Raw genomic sequence first — 16,856 nt, 5'->3', positions numbered from 1 at the left:
AGTGGTTAGGATTCGGCGCTCTCACCGCCGCGGCCCGGGTTCGATTGCCGGTCCAGAGACTTAATAATTTTCCTTTTTTAAACTTGTGCAACCTGTCACAATTAATTTAATCGGTTATTACACATACATACCATTTACATTGCAAATCTATCAATACCACTATAAAAATATATTATAAGTCATTGTGTACTTTTGAATAAATCCATGGCTAATGCTACATTTATGACATGAATACAAAAATATCCTCCTTCGACACGGATTTGAAACAGCGATCTGAGGATATAAGCATTCGCTGTTCTGCAGTCCCTCCCGCTCTACCAACTGACTTCATTTTCCTCATTTGTGAGTTAGCTTGGATTATTTTTTAATTAGGAAACTGGAAATGCACGTTTGTTCTCTATCGGGGAATGTGCGAACAATAGGCGCATTTATGCGGTAGGAAAAAGGTTTCTTTTTCGATCCGGATTTCAGCATTTAGTGTTCTACAGTCTTCCGCTCTAGCAACTGAGTTATGGATTTTTAGAGAACTGTGGATAAACTTGAAGTGTTTTGAATTATTCTGTATGATTGGATTCGTACACCTTGACTATTCTTTAAGAAACTGGAAATGCATATAATTCTCTATAGGGGGATGTGCGAACAACAGGTAAAAATATTTTGGGGGCGCATTGATGAAAAGATTCCTCCTTCGAGCCGGATTTGAACCAGCGACCTAAGGATTTCAGCATTTTGCGTTCTACAGTCCTCCGCTCTACCAACTGAGCTATCGAAGGGACATGGAGAAATCTTTGGGCAAAAGGTACATGTTTGTATGTAGTCTTAGTCTTCTCTACCGGATGTTGATCAACGTCGACCATTCAGCAATCGTGAGATTTCCGTGTATTGAGCGCTCATCAGAACTGTCGACATGTGTCCAAACGGGTCTTTCCAGGCACAACTTTCTTCAATTATGGAGACGCTGACGACGTCTGCCGTTGCAGAGATTACAAAACTGGTCGATTACAGTTCTGCCCTTCTATTCTCGGAGATATCCCGACAACAGGAGAGAACGACGCTCTTCGGAAGGCATTGTACTGTATGCAAATCGAGCTCGGGACCGAGAGACCAAAGCAGGAGCACCTCTTCTGTTGATATATCTTTAGAAGTTCAGCTTTGCGACGAGATCCGTAAGTTCAGTGTGACGATGTTCTCTTGTAGCGACTGTAGCTAGCTCTGTGTCATCATGCATGTTGAAAGTCACTATAAGTAGCAAACATCACCATTTTATTGTTGTGTGCAGAGAATAATAAAGGCGTGGGGACCACTGGTTTCCGGACAAGCAGTTGGTTGTGAGTGAGAGGCACTATGGAGTGGATGCTGCCATCAGGTGGGAGAAACCAGTGCACCGCAGCGCAGAACAGTGAAGGAAGAAGTTGGTTGACACTCATATTTATGGTGTCTGGTCCCTGAACTGCTGCATGTCAATGTTGGCCTAGCTATATGGATGGTGTATTGTATAAATTAATTATAAGACTAGGATGGAAAAACACCTCTCATTATGTTCTTGTTTTACCAAATTGCCCACTTTAAAAAAAATCTTTAACGGCATATTGACAACCAATGAATAGCGAGTGTAGCGGTCCATGTTTTCATATCACATTAGAAACCCAGTGTGCCAGAGAGACAAGTATTGATCTAAAATACGAAGTTCCTGTCGGTCAGTGGCAGTCACTCACCCATGTTGTTCAGTTTGTGTCCACATACAACTTTAGCTTTGGAGTGCAATGGCTTGTATGTTACAGAAGTGGTATAATGATAGTTTAAACATTTAACCTACTATTTGTTGCAGTGTCCAGGCGTGAAACAGGTCATTTTACAACCTGACCTAAAAGGTGAGGACAGGCCAGAGGAGGTTGTGGAGGCTAGTCACCCGGAGGAAGCAGAGCACATCATTATCGGTGGAGAAAGGAAATGGTAGTTATATCTGACAATACTACTAACACTGTGATCATGTTGACAGTGTTCTGTTGTGTGAACTGCACTTTTTCTACCTGTGTTTACTGGCCCTTCTCTATTTGAATATGTGCATGTATGTATGCTAGGAGCACAGCAACATTTCCCAACAGGGATAAACCAGAAGTTAGCTTATCTATCTTATCTTATGTTAAAACCGACTTTAAATGAAAACTAACTTGAATGTTAAACGCATGTTGTTCTGATACTTCCCACTAAACTACGTTGTCATTGTCAACAAATGCTCAAAAACCGTCACTTGACTCTCACTGTTTCTGCAGGTGGCCTGTCCCTAAAAGATGATTTCCAGGCCATGGACGAGAGCCAGTCAGGCGTACCACAGCTCCACAGCAGAGCCCGAGGAAGAAGACACCAGCCAAGACTTCAGCGAAGAGCTGGAGATGTGGAGTCAAGTCTGAGCCGGGGTCAGAGGCGACACCGTGAGCTTCACCCCCAGTGTCGCAGAAAACAAGATGGTCGACCACCTCACAGGCAGGGAAATGCACGCCTGTTCATACTGCAACAAACGCTTCAACTACGTAGCCAGGTGATAATCCACGAGGCGGGTTCACACGAGGGGAGAGGCCGTTCGTCTGCAAGCAGTGCGGCAAGGGTTTCTCCCAGATTAACAACCTCAAGAAGCACCAAATCTGTCACAGGGGAGGGGAGGGGAATCACGAGTGCGGGGAGTGTGGAAGGCGTTCTGCCACACCCAGAGCCTGAAGAATCACATGGTGGCAGCTCACGGCTTCGGTTCAAGGTTGGACTGCGAGACGTGCGGCAAGGCGTTTCACAATCAGAAAGCTCTCATCGCACACTCCACCAGTCACAGCAGGGCTTTTGGCTGCGAGATATGCGGGAAGGCTTTCAGTACAGAAACAAACTCTTAAGACCCACCAGTTCACTCACACGGGGGAGCGTCCGTTCATCTGCAACTACTGCGGCAAGAGCTTTGCCTACCTCTGTAACCTTAAAACTCACAAGAGGGTTCACACTGGGGAGAAGCCCTTTGGCTGTGAGCTGTGTGGCAAGTGTTTCACTCAGAAACACTGCCTGGAGAAACACTTGTGTATAGATTAAAGAGCTGTAGATATACAGAGTGCCTGCAGCAAACGACCGTCTATGTTTACGTGTTGGCACCAAATGTTCAATGGCCGTAACATTCTAATCTGCGTTCTGACTAGAATGTTTGTGGTCCTGTAGTCTGGGTACCAGTCTGTTTAGCTAACGTTCCACTCCTTGTGCTATGGGCCACAGAGACTGGCCTTTCTTCAATCTCAGCGTTTAATATGCAGCTGGATTTTGTGACGAGTTGCTGATTTGTTGTTGGAAATAACGTTATTGTTTGGCAATGGCACAGAATACAAGGGTGGTATGTTAGCTAACCAGACTGGTACCCAGACTAGTGGTCTTGTGCTATCATGGGGGAAATTCTAAACCTAAAACCAAGTTTGTTGAACTCTGCGTATTCTATTGCTTTGTTGAGGAGACTTGAGTGTTTCTAGTAAAGTGTCTACATGTGTGTGGGACAGATTGACCTGTGCATACATTTATTGTTTTTTCTTATAATATCACATTGTTATTTTAGGTAATTTGATCAATGTTTAGTTAAATTTTAGCTGACATTTTAATTTGCACGATTACGAAAGTACATCGACATTTACTACTACAACTTCTATCATTACTGTGGCGGTAACAATTAGTGTGGGGGATTGACACACAAAGCCAAATCCCCCCTTCACATTCTGATTGGACAGAAATAGATCTCCCCTGTTGAGTTAGGTTTCTCTCAAAGTTTATTGGTCATCACTAGCTTCCACAGCAACAAAGTCATAAACCCGCCCGTTTCTACAGTTTCTCTTCTTACATTTTGATTTTAAACCTAACCACACTGCTATTCTTATACCTATAACCCTAACCTTAACATGAAGAGCAAAAATGAAAATACATACATTTTGATATAGCCAGTTTTGACCTTGCGGCTAGTGAAAAGTTTATTCTGATCAAGGTCGTTTTCCCTACTGACCTTTTTTACTGTACTACAAATATTAGCCTACATATATTTTATTTGTTTGTTTTAACAAATGTAATTTTGACAAATCAGCTGGTATTCACTGTGTACATTATATCCAATCCATGCTTTAACGTTGTAATGATAAAATATTGTATTCTGTCCTGATTCTGTCCACATATATAGCATAACATATACTGTTGTATTTCATTGGGAAAACAGTTCTTGACAATACGTATTTCACTTGGTCTGGGTATTAAGTATTGCTAGAATAACTTTTTATTTCTTTCACTTTCTGACCTTATATGTATGGAAATGGCCGACCATGACTGTGAAAAAAACTTGTGGTACTGTCTTACAATGGATGGGCCGTGTCTGCGCACAAGCTAAACATGCAGACGGAAAAGTGAGGAGATGGCCCACAACACTGTCTTCGTCAACTCCTACTCACACCGTCTCAGCACTGTTGACTGAAGTTGATATTTTGTGATCCGAGGTCGTTCCCCTCATGTTTGTTCCCCACCGACTGAGGTTCTTCAATGAAACTTGGAGTGAGGTGAATGCTGACCGACTACCACTGGACTACTCAGTGAGGTGGCAAACACCTACCACACATTTTCTGACACCATCAACCACATTGGGAACCTGGATTGGGTAAATGGTGAATCATCCTATGAAGCAAACCATCTTGTTTCGAAACTTGAGGATTTCAGTTTGTTCCAGCTCTTCACCTACGCCAGGTTTCTCCCAACATTGATGTTGCATTTGACACTCTGAAGCACAAAGCAATGGATGTGGCAGCCTGCAAAGCTAACATTGAGGAGCTGGTTCAACACATCCAGAGCAAGAAGTTTGACTCTGCCTTTGACAGTGTCTACCAGAAGGCTGAGAGATTGGCTCAACACCCATGCAAAAGTCTCAAGTAGACGGATGACTTAGACCCTCTGACACACTTCAAGGCTGTACTACGAAGCTCTGGAAACCGTCATCTCTCAGATCCAGGTTTGTTACGCACATCTGGATGACCTACGCTTCCTCAAGCTGCTGGATCCAGCGAAGTTCACTGACATGAACATCCATTTCGCAACAGATGTGGTGGATAGCCCAGTGAAGCTCTACGAGGGCTTCTTCAACATGGACAGGCTCAGAGTGGACCTGAAGGCATTCTACATAGGCCAAGGACAGCAGCAGGACAGCCACAAGCTCTGTGAATGGATCTGTTTCATCCGGTCCCAGAAGAACCCACTACCAGAGCTCTACAAGCTGATGTGCCTTGTGGTGACCATTGGAGTGACCTCAGCTGACGTGGAGGAAAGCTTCCCCTGCCTGAAGCGCATTCATGACTTTGTGAAAGGGGAAAAGTTGGACGATCAGCTCCACCAGAACATGGCCATGATGTGCATAGAGAATGAGGGTTTGTCACGAACTCGGGGCGCAGCACTGGTATGACAAAGTCACGAACCTCTGGGCCAGAAAGACCAAGAGAGAAGATGAGTTCATCACCAAGGTATGTCACCTTTAGAGAGTGTGGGTGTCTGAGTGTGTGCCAAACTATACCACTCTATTGTTTTTGATGAAATGGCCTGGTTATTGTTATTTAGAGCAGTATGAATGTGTCGTTACAGATGGCTGCAGGAGGGTTGAAAGGGCAGGCAGCAAGAGGACCTCCACAGCAACAGAGGAATCTCAGGAGCCACCAGTCAGGAAGCATGATGACAAGGTTTTTCTCACCTGAATGATCTGAATCTAGATTACAACACACAGGTCTTGCCATCATTGTATGATTTTTTTTTTTGTGTGGAATTGAACTGAAGCTTACGGACAATGTCAAGGTGATGAGTTATTCACCATTTTTGATGAACAAATAAGGTTTTATATGTAAGATGGCTAAATAAAGAGCAAAATTGTTGATAATTATTATATTATTTTTTGTGGCCTGGTCCTACAAGAGCTATTTGTCACTTCCCATGAGCCGGGTTGTGACAAAAACTCACTCATTCTCATGTTTAATACAAATATTGTATAGTTTGTGTGTGGCAGGCTTACAATGATGGCAAACCAACAACAGTTGTGTTTTGCTGACCCTGGTGCCAGAGGTGGTACGCAGCTGGAGGTTGAATGTTTGAAGGGGTATGGGACTATAAAATGTTTGGGAACAACTGCCTTAGACAATTACCCCCTCCACAAAAATATACCATATGTTGAATGCTTAGGCCTAGTTTTGTTTAAGTTATCTGATGGAATTAAACGCATATAAATAGAATGGCGTTCCCATTCAAGTTAATTAACCCATTCTATTCATTAGCCATTTGTTTTAACTAGGAAAGACAGTTAAGAACAAAGTATTATTTATAATTACAGCCTAGAACAGAGGGTAAACTGTCTTGTTTCGGGGCCGAATGACAGATACGTATCTTGTCAGGTCAGGGATTCCATCGGGCAACCTTTACAGTTTCTGGCCCAGCCCTTTAACCACTAGGCTACCTGCTGCCCCAAGAACCCACCTGTCGCCCCATTTAAAACAATTTGATTGCCGAAATATGATCAGATAACATTGGCGGGTGATTGGACAGATGTGAGTTCCCAGAGTTACTTTTATTTGGTTCGTAAATTATACTGATTACAGTAGAACCCTGATTTATTTCATTTTATAGGTGTAGCCAGCCTACTACAGTAGTTCAATCAACTCCCTTTGCTCTTGGTCGTTTATGCCAATGGAGCCCAGTAGGTGGCGGTATAGGCCTACACATTCCTCATTTTCATTAGTGGCTGGTGCGCTATCACCGTCACAAGAAGCCAGCAGAAAACGAACGGGTGGACATTTGAGTTAAGTTATTACAAGACGTAGATACATTTAACCTTGAGATTTATGGTTTTTCTGTGACATTTATTCATGCTAATAGTCATGTCAATGATAACCAGAAATGTACATCAGAATTTGAGTTTAACAAGTTGTCACCGTCACTTTGTTTTCGTGAAAATAAATATTGTTTTAATGACAAGAACTAGTTGCACTTTCTCCAGGTTGTGTATGACCTACGTTCATTGTAAAAAGCTTTGTTTGAATAGAACAACTTATAAAAAGGTGCCATTTTATCTTCTATGAATTCTAAAGTTAGTTTCCCCACCATATTTTGAGATTAGGTTTTTTTACGGCTCACTTTTCTGCCATGTACAGTATAAAGATGTCAAGCCCAAGACAGATCTCGATAAATGGGTCAATTGAGGCTTAATAAATTGAGGACCCTCCAGTCTTTTTGTCCTCGTCTCAAATCCTTTATACTGATCTATTTTATATGCGTAGAATTAAAAAGCAAATGTACCGGTCTTAGACAATACTGCCATCTTTCAGAAAGTACCAGCCTATACAATGTCATAGTACTTAAAAAATGTTTATTACTGGAAAACAATAACGGTTGAGGTACATAAATGGGAAATGACATTTGAAATCGCATCACATTTAGCCCTTTGGCGAACACTTAGTCATTTACAGTCAGTAAACAGTCCATGTTGAAAGCGGTTAGAAAAGGTGTCAAGCAATTAACAGTATCTTCGCAATGTTGACTAACAGCGATAGTTGTGCACGCAGATGAATGGTAATTGTCCGCCACATCCGCAGTTCCTCCACCCCTGGCCCACTACCAAAGGAAAAATGACAAAAGAAAAGTAATGTCGGTCATTTCATCGGCTTAGTTCTGGGACTATGCTACATCTTTAGGTTCATGTCTTACCAGCAGATTGCAGGTACATGCAGGAGTTGCTGGTTGCGGTGCTCTGGCTGTACCAGTTGGTGTAATACATTCCTGAGCGGTCGATCCACATCCAATATCCCTGAGTAAACAAAGAGTCATAAGTCTTAGCTGCACTACTGTCCCTTACCACTAACAGATCTGATATCATACCTAGCTACATGATTAAAATATCAGAAGCTATTTAAACACAAGGCTCAGAGTGTTTTCCGGCCATGTGCTCTGAGGGAAAACTCTAGGGCCCGGAACTGTTCTTGACGGTCACTGTCAGAAAAACTTGGGCGCTACGTATGCTTAGATGGCGGAGGTTTTCAGGGCAACCCTTTCTCTCACCTGGAGGTGAAGAATCCACCTATCCAGGCGGTGGCTCTGTTGGCTGTTCTGGTTATCTGTTGCAGGTAACGATACTCGGGGAGGAGCTGGCAGAGGCCAGGCTGGCGCCCAGTTCATTGCAATGTTCCTGAAAGAAGAGTGGTGAAGTGAGGGGTGAGACACGTGCACACACTCACACAGTAGGCCTGCACATGAACAAACGTGTTGCCCTCCCTCATAGTGACATTACATTATACAGACACAAACGCACATTTTTTGAAAGTGAACCATTTGCAGTCATAGTAACATATTCACGTCAAGATTTTCGACACTATATTACATTGAGAAGTGCGTTACCTCGGCTCCGAACCAGGACCGAGGAGTGTTCACAAACATGTAACACTTGGACTGGTAGCTGAACCATCCGTCAGGGCAGAACCTGCGTGCCGCTGTGAAGACGAAGATAAAATACAACAATGATTTGACATCGCAATACAAGGAGTTGATATTGTCAGGAGTATGAACTTTCCCAAAAAGTGATCTCATAATGTAAGACATGAATGTTTATTTAGTCATGCTGGTGATTTTCCCTCCCTGCTGATGGGAAACCAAAACATTATTTCATTGTGATCATGCATTGCACGGTATACACAGGCATCAATAGTAGAACCAGTGATGGTTAACTTAACATCATTCATCATGGAGAGTCCTACCTTTATCTTTAGGTGCTGCTGCAGCCACCTCAACTGCCTCATTCTCATCTTCTGAAAAGACACCTAATCACATAATAAGACGAGAATATCACTTTGAAAGCCACCAGCAAATCACAGACAATGAGATTCAATATATTTATTTTCATAGCTAATATTTTATACATGGACTGTAGTTTAATTAGTTTGTTTTGTACCAATGTGAAGAAATTGTTATTGATCAGGAAATTATGTGATGCTCAAAAGAGGTGATGCTCCACAATAGACATTGATGCTCTTGCTTGATTAAAGCCTATAGAGAAGAACTGACCTGGGCGTCACTCAGCTTCTCCTCTGCTACAGGAGCCTCAACCTCAACAGCCTCTTCTGCAGAAACATGGAACAAGGAAATCAATTTGACTTTCATTCAACTGGGAATTGGGAGAAATATTGATTCAGTGCTCTATTACTGCTCTCAGTACAAACATAATTAGAGCTACAAACCTGGGGCACTTTTTGGCTCTTCTACCGCCACAGCATCACTCTCCACAGGAACTTAAAGGGGAAAACACAACTATTGTCATTATTTAGTAACAATGAATTACCCTGTGCTGTATTAGTGACATTGTTGAGTATTTGGCTGACTTACCTGCTGCTGCCCTAGCAGAGAGGGCGACACAAAGTAGTGCAAAGATGACCAGAACCTTCATGGTGGTGATGATTGTGGTGCTGCTTGTCTGGATGAAAAGGGAGAGGACGTGTTGGAGAATCAACTAGAGAGAGTGATACACAATCATTTCAGACTATCACTAGACACTATTGTAAAGTGGCTGTTCCACTGGATGTCATAAGGTGTATGCACCAATTTGTAAGTCGCTCTGGATAAGAGCGTCTGCTAAATGACTTAAATGTAATGTAAATGACAAGAGTATTTCCCTACAGAAGACAACCTTAAAAATATAGCTGAAAGTTCATCATCACCACAGTAAATACATACATCTAAACGGAGAAAGGGAGAGAAAATAAGACATGTTGAATGAGTCGACACTCGGCAACAGATGCTGTAGTACCTTTTGTAGTAGGTAAATAAATTCCTCAGGTAAGCCAGTGATGGAGTGATGAGTGGAGATTCGTACTCTCTTTATATACGGTTGTGTCCCGCAAACTTTCACTTATGCCCTTGCCGTGAATGACGAAACAGCGTTGGACTTTGACACTTTATAGCTGTGTTTATACTTCAGATGAAAAATTCCAGTTTCAACCTGGACTCGGGGGTAGACATAACATAGTAAAAGTAAATCCAGGACACTGCCGTTTAGTATGGTATGTTACGTTTCGTTTTAATTTTTTGGGATGTCCATCATCCCTTTCATCTTATATGGTATGAATTAAAAATGTGTATGATATGTTACAAATTGCAATTCGTACAAAGTTATGAATTTGCAAAACATATATGTTACGAATTCCATTTTTTGTGGCTAATGTTAGTTAAGTGGTTCAGTTTAGCTAGGTTGCTAATGTTAGCTAGGTTGCTAACGTTAGTCATGTTAGGAGTTAGGTTGAAAGCTTAAGTTTAGGGGAAGGGTTAGCTAACATGCTAAGTAGTTGCTCCGTAGCTAAAAAGTAGTAAATATTTGCTAATTAGCGCAAATGGTAAAGTTGTCCATGATAAGATTTGAATACACATCCTTTGGGTTGCTAGACATTCATGTTATATGCCCACTCATCCACCCCGACCAACCACCTAATTTATTTTTTGACCAACCACCCTTCTTTCGTTTTTGCCTGAAGTAACCGTCTGTCTTATGTAACCATACAAATGTAACATATCATACTAATTTGGGTTTACTATGTTACGTCTAGTCTTTGAGACCAGGCTGCCAGATTATGAATTAAAATACAGCCTTTATCAATGTCACTTACTGTGTTCCAGTAAGCGGTGGTAAAATAATAACAATGTCCTTATTGTGATCATGTCTGGAACAGTGCCCTGGAGATCACCTTTAATTCTTTGCTGTCCATAAACTGCTTCCTTAACTGACTTGATGTCATCCAAGGAGTGAGTCGGACATGAAAAAATATTATGTTTCAGACTAACTTAAATGTATCATCAATATGTGGTGACTGGAATGGTATCAAACCCATGGAGACCATGTGTTTCCAGCCATTAATATGAGCTCGTCCTCCCCAATTAAGGTGCCACCAGCTGCCTGTGTCGTAAGTAGCCTTGGCTTCTGCGAGCCGGAACGCCTCACATGAGCAGGAGCCTATCTTCTGTTTCTGCATTGTGAAGCAGCTTGGAAAAAGATGCTAGTCTATTGCAATGGACATTAGACTACTAAGTGTATGTTGTGTAGTAGGATGTTAGTAGCCCATGTGCATCACCCTAATCATTTGGTATTTGTCCCCCACTTAATTTAGTCTACTGTTGGTGTCCACATCACCAACGATCTGTCCTGATCCAAACACACCAAGACAGTGGTGAAAAGGGCTCGACAAAACCTGTTTGACTTAGGCTGTTGGCATCTATTATGTCATGTTGTCAGTAAAGATTTATTGTCAATGTGGATTGTCTTTTCAAGAAATAAGATAAAGACATTCCATACAGGATGGAAATTGGTCTACTGCTTTTGTCCCTCCGATATACATTGAAGAGTCTGCAATCTGCTGTTGCTACATCCATTTTTGGACTAATAAATTAATGCTATGTACCCATTGATTCTTGAAGAATATAACTCCTAAATGCTGAGTTTAGGTCAACTGTCGTAACCCATCATAATCCAAATTATAAACTTGTTTTACTTCAATGAGTGTAAATAAAGTAAGTATAAACAAACACTATATAGCCTCAAAACATGGCTAAAACTATCATTGTGATCGATGGAAGGTGAATTTCCGAGTGGTAACATTTTTACAACCCCATCCCTCAGCTTTTTACAGGAACAGGGCAGGATTTGTTATTGTTTCAACTGGTGATTGCAGCTTTAAGTTGGAGAGACTGGAAATGTTAGACAAATCGCTGCAAAAGAACAATAAAGTGATTATAAATAAATTAACATACCCCTACGTTATCTCAAGGTCAATAGTGCTGAGAAAAACGTACTGTAAATTGAATCAATCCATGTCCGTATTGATTTTCCATGTTTACAATTTCCTTATCACCATTATGGTTTCATCATCACTTACTGGAACACACATTCTTGTCCTTGTCCTTGATAAATGCTGTATTTGAATTCGAAATCAGATCTGAAGTATGTACACAAAGCCATATAGTATATATAAGATGTATAATATAATGATATTGGTATTATATTGACCTTGATGATATTGCTTCAGTATTGTATTTAATTTAAGTCAAACTAAATCCTTTCATGTCTGACCCACTCCTTGGATGAAAAGGAAATGGTTTATGGTCGGGAAATAATAAACGTGACTTCCTTGGCAATGTTCCATACACGATCACAATAAGGACGTTTGTGTTATTTTGCAATCTCTTACAGGAACACACCTTCAAACAGGGGCTGGCCATGTTCTGCTGACCTTGAAAGTGCTATATTTGAATTCCTAGCATGGGATTTTTCATCTGAAGTATAAATACAAAATCATAAACCGTCAAAGTCCAATGCTGTTTCGTAATTCACAGCACGTGCGTCAGTGAAATCATGCTGGACAGAACAGTACATAAACAGCGGAGAAATCTCCACTCCATCACTGGCCTACCTGAGGAAGAGTACCTGAGGAGAACAACAGTGATTTACCTACTACAACAGGTAAGAGTCCTATAGTGTCTGTTCCCTGAGTGTCAACTTGTCTTATTTTCTCACCCTTTCTTAATTTAATGTATGTATTTACTGTGGTGGTGATGAACTTGTAGCTAGATTTTAAGGTTGTCTTCTGTGGGGAAATATTCTTGTCTAGTAATAGTCTGAAATGATTGTGTATCACTCTCTCTAGTTGATTCTCCAACACGTCCTCTCCCTTTTCATCCAGACAAGCAGCACCACCATGAAGGTTCTGGTCATCTTTGCACTACTTTGTGTCGCCCTCTCTGCTAGGGCAGCAGCAGGTAAGTCAGCCAAATACTCAACAATGTCACTAATACAGCACAGGGTAATTCATTGTTACTAAATAATGACAATAGTTGTGTTTTCCCTTTAAGTTCCTGTGGAGAGCGATGCTGTGGCGGTAGAAGAGCCAAAAAGTGCCCCAGGTTTGTAGCTCTTATTATGTTTGTACTGAGAGCAGTAATAGAGCACTGAATCAATATTTCTCCCAATTCCCAGTTGAATGAAAGTCAAATTGATTTCCTTGTTCCATGTTTCTGCAGAAGAGGCTGTTGAGGTTGAGGCTCCTGTAGCAGAGGAGAAGCTGAGTGACGCCCCAGGTCAGTTCTTCTCTATAGGCTTTAATCAAGCAGGAGCATCACTGTCTATTGTGGAGCATCACCTCATTTCCTGATCAATTACATTTACTTCACATTGAAATCTGCTGCAAATATTGTTTGTATATATTTGCAGGAAGTGAGTGTGAGATTGTGTTGTGTATTATGTGCCTCATTTGTTGATAAATTATATTTGAGGCATTCTGTTTTGTCATACTTCACATAGGTACGAAACAAATTATTTTAACTACCTGTCACCTATAAAATATACCTATGAAAACAAACATATTTATATAGTATCTATTACTCCCTGACATAGTGATTTGCTGGTGGCTAAATAGTAATATCGAGGACTGTTTTATTTGTTGTGCTTTTCCAGAGGATGATGTACAGACTGAGGCTGTTAACGAGGTGGCTGTGGCACCTAAAGGTATGTTGACACCTTTTATGGTGAATGATATAAAATAACAACTATCACCTTTATTGGTTCTACGATTGCGGACTTTCTGTACATCGTGCAATGCATGGTCACACAATGAAAGACAAGTGTTTTTTGATTTTCTGTTAGCTGGGAGGAGAAAAACACCAGTATGACTAAATGCACGTTCATGTTTTATATTATGAGATCAAAGTTCATACTCCTGTCAATATCAACTCCTTGTATTATGGTGTCAAACAATTGTTGTATTTTATCTGCGCGTTCACAGCGGCACGCAGTTTCTGCCCTGACGGATGGTTCAGCTACCAGTCCAAGTGTTACATGTTTGTGAACACTCCTCGGTCCTGGTTCGACGCTGAGGTAATTGCGCAACGGGCAATCGGGTATAAACCCTTGCAGCATCAATAGCAGGAACAAAAAACGATGAGTCTGTCGGAATTGTCTCACGAACAACTTTATTTTCAATAACTTACAAATTCTACATTTATATATAAAGTCATCAATAATCAGATAAAACCTGAGCCTATAATATTCTTTATAACACTGAATTGGCTTCGGCTAAAAACGAATAGGTCGATAATTATCATTAGGCTATATGCCTTTTGCCTACCTAACTGTAAAAATCCTAAATAGAATCAGATAAAACAAATCGATATTTATAACATACTTCATAACACTTTAAAAAAATAACATTGGCTGATGCTAAAAACGAATAGGCTTCAGGACATGCATTTTGCCTGTATAGCAGCCTAAAATAAGTAAGTAGCCTACGAAAATAACCTATATTAGTGCGAATAAATAAACAGTGCAAATAAGTCTTTCAAGGTTTGACAGAATATGTTTAGCCTATTCTATAGTTTATGTCTTTCGAATAAGACCTATCTGGATTTGAATAGGCCTAAAGGCTACATTTAAATAAATAAAAATTAAAAGTGCAATTAGGAACCATAAGGTGTACGTGTCTCACCCCTCACCTCCCGCTCTTCTTTCAGGAACATTGCAATGAACTGGGCGCCAGCCTGGCCTCCGCCAGCTCCTCCCCCGAGTATCGTTACCTGCAACAGATAACCAGAACAGCCAACAGAGCCACCGCCTGGATCGGTGGATTCTACCTCAGGTGAGAGAAAGGGTTGCCCGACATAGTGAGTTTTCACATAGTGAGTTTTTCGACATAGTGACCTGACCAGAAACAATTCTAGGTCCCAGAGCTTACCCCCAAGAACAGGAAAAACTCTGTGCCTCAGCATAGCTACTGATATTTTAATCATGCAGCTAGTTATTATATCAGATCTGTTAGTGGTAAGGGACAGCATTGCAGCTTGTGGTGGTTAATTTCTTTACTATCAAATGAGGAGGCTAACTTATCACTCAAGTCAGAGCTATACCTAAACTAAATATTAAGTATTATTAAGTATTAATAAGGGAACACACACATATAAAGTTAATCGATTGAGTGCTCTACGATAATGATGGATGGTCAATGAATCACCCTCAGCTGATTCATTGAGAGCCCCCAGATTACATTACATTACATTTAAGTCATTTAGCAGACGCTCTTATCCAGAGATAAAAGTACAAAGGTCTTTTATAGCCAAGATACACCCCTTTCAACCTACATGATGAACAACAGATGTATGGAATGGGTCACAAGGTTAAGACTAGTATGAAAGATACTTATAATCCACAGCAGACAGTATCTGCTGTAAAAACAGTTATCTTTGTGTAGAGACCAGGTCTGGCCCTGGGGTCATCTCTCCCAGGTACCATATAGAACAGAAATATTAACTCATGCTATGGAATGAGGTCTCTTTGGTTTTATCACCCAAAATACATCATAAATCTCCTGTCAGTGTTATCTCCCAGTGGCCCACTTTCAGTTCACAATAGAGTTATAAGAACCCTCTATTCGGTTGCAAAAAAAACAACCATTTGATGCAATAAAACTATTATAACATAATCTTGCAATTTTGCTCTCACAAGCTGTAGGTAAGACTTATGACTCTTTGTTTCCTCAGGGATATTGGATGTGGATCGACCGCTCAGGAATGTATTACACCAACTGGTACAGCCAGAGCACCGCAACCAGCAACTCCTGCATGTACCTGCAATCTGCTGGTAAGACATGAACTTAAAGATGTTCCGCCTGGTCTCGTGGACTAGACATAGTAAATGTAAATCCGGAACACTCACATTAGTATGATATTACCTGAAAAGTAATGACAGGTAGCCTGGTCCCAGAACTGTATGACGTGTTAAAATATGCCAGATAAAACTACTACGATTTTTGTTTGTCTTTTGTAGTGGGCCAGGGCTGGAGGAACCTCGGATGTGGCACACAATACCCATTCATCTGCGTGCACAACTATCGCTGTTAGTCAACAAGATATTGCTAATTGCTTGACACCTTTTCAAACTGCTTTCAACATTGGCTTTGTTTACTACTGACTGTAAGTGACTTTATGTGTTCGCCAAAGGGCTAAATGTGATGCAATTTCAAATGTAATTGCCCATTTTATGTACCTCAACCTGTATTGTTTCCCTGTAATAAACATTTTTTTAAGTACTTTATGACATTGCATAGGCTAGTACTTTCTGGAAGATGGCAGTATTGTCTACGATAATCTCTGGCTCTTAAAAGGGGCAATATAACAACATGGATATGGTGCTTTTTGTTGACAGCATAAAATGGGATGAGAAAAGGTCTGATATGACTGAAAGTCTGTATTTCAATGTACTTATTGAGTCTTTATTGAGCCTGTCTTTGGCATGGCTAAGGCTCTGTTAAATCGAGTGAAGGGTGTGGATAGAGGTGTGTTTGGATGGGACATTTGGCAAAGAATGTTTTAACGGCCTTATTTGGATAAGAGGGTTTCCAATAAGCAACGTTAAAAAACATCGCTGACAAATCAAATTGTATTTGTCACATGTGCCAAATACAACACCCTACAGTCAAATGCTTCCTTAACCAACAATGTAGTTAGGAAAAATAATTGTATTTACTTAAATAAACTGAAGTAAAAAATAAATTTATAATAATTAAAGGGCAACAATAAAATAACAGTAGCGAGGCTAAATACAGGGTGTTCCAGTACAGAGTCAATGTGGAGGCTATATACAGGGTGTACCAGTACAGAGTCAATGTGGAGGCTATATACAGGGTGTACCAGTACAGAGTCAATGTGGAGGCTAAATACAGGGTGTACCAGTACATAGTCAATGTGGAGGCTATATACAGGGTGTACCAGTACAGAGTCAATGTGGAGGCTAAATACAGGGTGTACCG

At 40.9% G+C, this 16,856-nt stretch overlaps 2 protein-coding genes, 1 non-coding gene and 1 pseudogene across 4 annotated transcripts; 2 read left to right on the top strand and 2 right to left on the bottom strand.

Annotated features, from left to right (window-relative positions):
- Positions 1-684: 684 nt before the first annotated feature.
- trnay-gua lies at positions 685-773 on the bottom strand. Its single transcript is given in 2 exon segments — positions 685-720; positions 737-773. It is a non-coding gene; the product is annotated as a tRNA-Tyr (tRNA).
- Positions 774-4,791: 4,018 nt separating this feature from the next.
- LOC124017853 lies at positions 4,792-5,702 on the top strand. Its single transcript, XM_046333087.1, has 3 exons — positions 4,792-4,925; positions 4,963-5,510; positions 5,629-5,702. The coding sequence occupies exons 1-2, from the start codon at positions 4,792-4,794 to the stop codon at positions 5,450-5,452; spliced, it is 624 nt and encodes a 207-aa protein (XP_046189043.1). The 3' UTR covers positions 5,453-5,510; positions 5,629-5,702.
- Positions 5,703-8,081: 2,379 nt separating this feature from the next.
- Positions 8,082-9,897, bottom strand: LOC124017852 (annotated as a pseudogene).
- Positions 9,898-12,387: 2,490 nt separating this feature from the next.
- LOC124017891 (CD209 antigen-like protein 2) lies at positions 12,388-14,696 on the top strand. Of its 2 annotated transcripts, none has more exons than XM_046333151.1 (7): positions 12,388-12,523; positions 12,708-12,819; positions 12,913-12,963; positions 13,081-13,137; positions 13,514-13,564; positions 13,842-13,933; positions 14,566-14,696. In XM_046333151.1, the coding sequence occupies exons 1-7, from the start codon at positions 12,416-12,418 to the stop codon at positions 14,692-14,694; spliced, it is 600 nt and encodes a 199-aa protein (XP_046189107.1). In that variant the 5' UTR covers positions 12,388-12,415; the 3' UTR covers positions 14,695-14,696. The 2 variants fall into 2 exon arrangements, with proteins under 2 accessions (XP_046189107.1, XP_046189106.1); XM_046333150.1 differs by having other exon boundaries at positions 12,401-12,523; positions 12,744-12,819.
- The last annotated feature ends 2,160 nt before the right edge of the window (positions 14,697-16,856 follow it).

This window comes from Oncorhynchus gorbuscha, unplaced genomic scaffold, assembly GCF_021184085.1.
Source record: "Oncorhynchus gorbuscha isolate QuinsamMale2020 ecotype Even-year unplaced genomic scaffold, OgorEven_v1.0 Un_scaffold_346, whole genome shotgun sequence".
NCBI classification, from domain to species: Eukaryota; Metazoa; Chordata; class Actinopteri; order Salmoniformes; family Salmonidae; genus Oncorhynchus; species Oncorhynchus gorbuscha.
This window is presented reverse-complemented; position numbering and strand designations above follow the sequence as displayed.

Coding starts and splice junctions, on each gene's coding strand:
- LOC124017853 (XM_046333087.1), top strand. CDS start 4,792: ATGGATGTGGCAGCCTGCAAAGCTAACATTGAGGAGCTGGTTCAACAC. Junction 4,926..4,962: donor CACCCATGCAAAAGTCTCAA/GTAGACGGATGA, acceptor ACACACTTCAAG/GCTGTACTACGAAGCTCTGG.
- LOC124017891 (XM_046333151.1), top strand. CDS start 12,416: ATGCTGGACAGAACAGTACATAAACAGCGGAGAAATCTCCACTCCATC. Junction 12,820..12,912: donor CTCTGCTAGGGCAGCAGCAG/GTAAGTCAGCCA, acceptor TTTCCCTTTAAG/TTCCTGTGGAGAGCGATGCT. Junction 13,934..14,565: donor GGTCCTGGTTCGACGCTGAG/GTAATTGCGCAA, acceptor CTCTTCTTTCAG/GAACATTGCAATGAACTGGG.